Here is a 5037-nt window from a genome sequence, read left to right on the forward strand (position 1 = left end):
AAATATTATTTCTCCCTCGATGCGATATAAATAGTTACAATAAATGGGCAACGGGTATGAATATATGAAATCTCTACAAATCGAAAATTTTGAAACCACATAAAGTATTTATGTAAAGAAAAATTAATTCATCGAGTATGGATTTATCTTTTGCTATACATATACTTTAGTATTTATTAATTTATCAAAAATTAATATATAGAAATCCGACCATAAGTTAATTAATTAGTTACTATTAGTTTATCAAGTAATAATTTTTTTGTAGGCAAGTAATAATTAATTTCGATCCTGAAAGTTTCATTTAAATCAAATATTATATTAATATACAACATAAATACTTAAGAAAGCCAAAATGCTCAAACATTAAGCATATATAATTAAGTGATCCCACAAAAACAAAGGGAGATGCACTTCTTAGTACAACCACTAATTGGGCACACACATGTTGAAGAACAGCCTTCAACTAAAGAGGAGAAACCCACCAAAAAAAAAAAGAAAAAATGTTACAAATGGCATCCTTAATCTTTACACACTTCCATATGTATAAAATCTTGATATGCAAGAACCTTTAATTTTCTCTTGACTGTGAAGGATAATAGGTAATTAATAAATAATCTCAATGCTTAGGGCATTGGTAACACTTTGCGAAAAGACCAAAAGTGTTAATTTGGCGTACGAAATTCACCATGCTTGCCCACCCTCCAAATCCAAAACCAATAATGAAAACCCATGCCACCACAAACATGTTGGTTATGTACAAACCAGCCCACCCTCCAACAAATCTTGGAGGCCTCTCCACTGCATTCTGAAATTATAAAATAAATCATGTGTATGTATAAAAAAATGTAGTCAAGTTTGAAAACAAAAATTAATGTGGTGGTGAAATAGAAAATCGAGACTTGAAACCCTTTTTTGTTGTGAGATTAATTTCTTTTGACAAACATTTACAACCTAACCTTTGCCTTTGTTTTTCTCCTTTGCTTTATAAAATTTCCGTGTGGGGGGAGTGTTGTCTATTTCATTAGCTGCCTAACATGTGTTGATAAAGTTAACCTAATGGATTGTGGCATGACCCTCTATTGGCTATTTCACTTTAGGCACCTAAATAGATAAATTACATAGATATCACATGTATCTGTCACACTGCACGTCTAATTCCGCAATAGCTAGCCTTTTCACTAGACATTTAGAATTTATGGTACAAAAAATTGATCATAAACACGTTTTACTTAGGCATATCCTAGGCTTGTGAGGGACCATTAACATGTGAATGACTAATTTTAATATTTCTTGAAGCAATAATTAAATGTTTTAGTTATACCTCTCTAGCTGATGCAGAAGCAAAGGTGACCATATGTGCCATGGCAGGAATAATGTAAACTGTGAAGCTAACAAGAAGTGATCCAACTGTGGAGTTGATAGGCCCAAAAAATGGGAAGATTATGGCAAGGAACCATATCGGAATGACCACCGGCAATCTGGTTAGAGCGCGCTTGAACAAGCTTTTAGTTTCGTGTATCCCGACAAATTTCTCCCACACGAAATACAGAGGAGTGCACGCGAACCCGAATGTTATAAACTGTTTGGAGAATACATCAATTTCTTCATCAAGGACATAACTTAATTAAAATATAAAAGAAATTAATAAAAATATATGGACCTGGTGAATGAGCATGAGGACTATAGCAGCATCTCTAAATCTAGTTCTTGGTAGCAAAGATAAAGCATTTGACCTATTTAGAAGCAAATCTCCAAAAGCCCAATAAACAGCACTTGCTGATGGAAGGGTTAGTGTTAATACATAAATTGTTGCCAACAAGTATATTAGCTTGAATTTTTGTGGCTTCCACATTGCATGCATTATTTCCCTACACAAAAGAAATGAAAAAAAAAATCAGTATGATCATTAATTAATATAACCAAAGACTGGAAAAAAAATGTTGTTCATGAGGAAAAATTACAAGAACTTAATTTATCCTTTCTAACTCACTCTACTTTATATATATAGGAGGGCGTCTTTGGCTGCAAATTTGTGATAAGAGGAGGAATAAGAAAATATAGGAAAAATATAGAAAAATATTGTCACGTCAATACCTGATGATAATATTATCGTGAACTAGAGTTAGAAAGAATGGAAAAGGGGCTGCTCGGAATGAAAAATCATCCTACTCAGCAAAAAAAAAGTGAAAAGAATGAAAAAAAATAAAAATATATATTTTCTACCTTTCTCATTAGTGAGAACGCCTCTTGCCTCTTCATGCGGAAAGTGTATATGTTTATTAATTTATGTGTATTTTAACTTGTTTAAACAACCTTCACCTTGAACCTGAATCATGTTTTTACTAGTCTTTCATTTTTCTACAGAAGCTTTGACCATGTTTCCATGAAGCATAGGAAAAAGTGTTAAAATCCAGCTATGAACTTTTCATATGGATATGCAACTTGCATATAATTAATAGTACTATAAGTTTTCCAATCCCTCTCTACTCTGTCTCTCTCTCAAAAAAACAAAAGTGAAAATTTGAAGAAACTCACACTGTGACAGCATGCCCACCAAATGTATAAAGAATGTTTGTAGCTCCAGTAAAGTAGAGAACCATTTTTGCTGGCCCTGAGTGCTGCACTCCTTCAACCTTCACTTACCAAGATCCAGTTCAAAATCATTATCTGATTAAATAATTCTTTCAAGTCCAAATCAGGCCAAAGTTCCACTTTAATACCATGATTATATTGAGGTAATTAATACTAGTCCAATGAAAATTATGATAATATTTACTTTAGACAAAAAAAAAAAGAGTTAACCTGTCCATGTAGGAGGGAAGCTATGGTTAGGTACCATGCTGTATAAGTTGTCATAATAAGGCCCAAAAAAGACCAGATCCTGTAGTTATGGAATGATGGGATGAAAACAGTTGTAGCACAGCATGCTCCAAATATGTATGTCCAAGTCCTCTTATCAAGGTTGTCATTTATGTAATAGATGTTACTGCAAAACAACAAAGGAGAAGTTCTTCACTATTCAACCTTTTTTCCTTTTTATCATTTCAGATATAAATATATAGTTGCAATCTCATGTCAGAGAAAAGATGAAAGTGATGGATGATCACGATAGATACTGCACCCACTGAAATTTAATAATAGTATCATAACAATTAGCTAGACAAAGATTTATGATTGTGCCATACCTTGCACATGCAATGAGCTGAATAACAGATCCAAATAGAAGGAAAGTGCAGTTGAAAAAAAGGCCTATGTTTCTCCAGTGTTTCCCCAGCAGCCCATCAAGAACCTCAAACCACTGCAATCACACACATATATATATTTCCATAATTTAAGAAGAAAAATAATAATAATAATGGAGATGTTGAAGCTTCAATTCATCCAAGAGTAATTGAACCAACCTGGATGACATGGTTCCTAAAATCAACCTTCTCTCTCTCCTTCCTAGTTCTGTACTCAACATAAAGCACACTGATAAGATAAGCAGTCCAGCTCCCCATCAATCCATACAACAGCTGAAATACAATCCCAGATGCCATTCCAAGTTGTGAAAATGAATAAGGCAGTGTAAGCAGCACTTGAGCAACCTGAAAAAATGAGTATAAATTTAGTGTTACTTTTTTTCAAGATCTTACAACATTTCCAATAACATAGAAAAAAAAAAAAGTTGCCTGATTAGAAGCACAGCTGAACCATGCATCATAAACTGAGCCACCATGCCAAAATATGCTTGATAATTTGCTCTTGGTGGAGGTGGATTTCGCATCTTCTTCTCTCTCCATCTCCACATAGTTTCCAGCAACCACAGTTTCCACTTTCTCTGAAGCCATTTTTTTCTGTTCAGAGAGAGTTACAAGAAAAGCAGTGGAGACTTTGAGGGAGTTTGCATATATAATAGTGGAATTATTTCATTTTTTCCTTTTTAATTTTTTAAGGAAAAAAAATATTCTGAAACGGAAAACGTTATTATAGATTGGTCATATAGTATATGCGTGCTTGTACAAAAAAATGTGTAGCGTTTCTTGAGCAATGATTGGGTCACCCATGAAGGGACCTGGTTCGCTCAGCTTGCAGCATGTTATTTTATTTTTTAAAAAAGCATTTAGAATGTTATTCATAAATCTTATATTGAATTTATATGTAATTCGCCATATTTGTTGAGTGTAGAGTTTAGTATAATTATTTTATATGTTCAATACAATTATTTTATAAGTTAATTAAGTACAGTAAATCTCCCAGTAAGAATTTTTTTAATTGAACCACTCCATGTATATGTATACCGTTAATTGGCTATGTGGAAAAAGATTATGAATTTGTATATACGTCGGTGTGTGTGTGTGTGTGTGGGGGGGGGATGAGATCCATAAAGTGTGATACACTGAATCTCATTCCGGGTGGGGGAGAGGAATATTAGTTTTGTGGTGATTTTTTTTTCTTTTCCCTTTTGTTGGCATAATTTGGTTGATTTTAGCAGCAGAGGCAGACAGGGGAAAAGGGTATATATGTTAATTTTATATCCACCGTTTATATTTTTACATAAATTGGTATACACTGATGCATATACAGATGTAATATAATGAATATGTTTTATTTTACATAATTCACTCAATTTAACTTCTACTATAAATTGAAAACCTACATGAAGAATATTGATTGCAGTTTGATACATCTCCTTTTCTAGAGCATCTTTAAGGTAATAATACTATTCATCAGATTTTCTAGAGCAGTTTGATACCGTATTATATTATTCATCAGTTCATAACTTAACTCTTATGTCAAGAACAATCAGTTGCAAATATTCTAATTCATTCATTGCTAGGATTAGCATACAAGGAAAGAATGGGATCGATTGGATCTTTATGTTATGGGTTTTTTCTGTTTCAGTGTTTTGAAACATATCATCAGCAAAAGATATCATGGTTTGTTTGTGAATGATTGAAATTTTTATTTAAGAAACATATCTTGCTATCACTAGTCACGCATGATTTCACATGTGACAATGTTATAAACTTATAATGAACTAATTGATAGTTACCA

General features: G+C 32.8%; 1 protein-coding gene across 1 annotated transcript; it reads right to left on the reverse strand.

Annotated features, from left to right (window-relative positions):
* Positions 1-353: 353 nt before the first annotated feature.
* On the reverse strand, positions 354-4085 carry LOC131011929 (auxin transporter-like protein 3). The gene is made up of 8 exons (XM_057939829.1): positions 3672-4085; positions 3402-3587; positions 3186-3298; positions 2803-2986; positions 2536-2633; positions 1661-1868; positions 1322-1579; positions 354-805 (listed from the first exon to the last, which is right to left on the reverse strand). Exons 1-8 carry the CDS (start codon positions 3828-3830, stop codon positions 617-619), a joined length of 1395 nt encoding a protein of 464 aa, XP_057795812.1. The 5' UTR covers positions 3831-4085; the 3' UTR covers positions 354-616.
* Between the last annotated feature and the right edge of the window lie 952 nt (positions 4086-5037).

This window comes from Salvia miltiorrhiza, chromosome 2 (genome assembly GCF_028751815.1).
Source record: "Salvia miltiorrhiza cultivar Shanhuang (shh) chromosome 2, IMPLAD_Smil_shh, whole genome shotgun sequence".
Lineage (NCBI taxonomy): Eukaryota > Viridiplantae > Streptophyta > Magnoliopsida > Lamiales > Lamiaceae > Salvia > Salvia miltiorrhiza.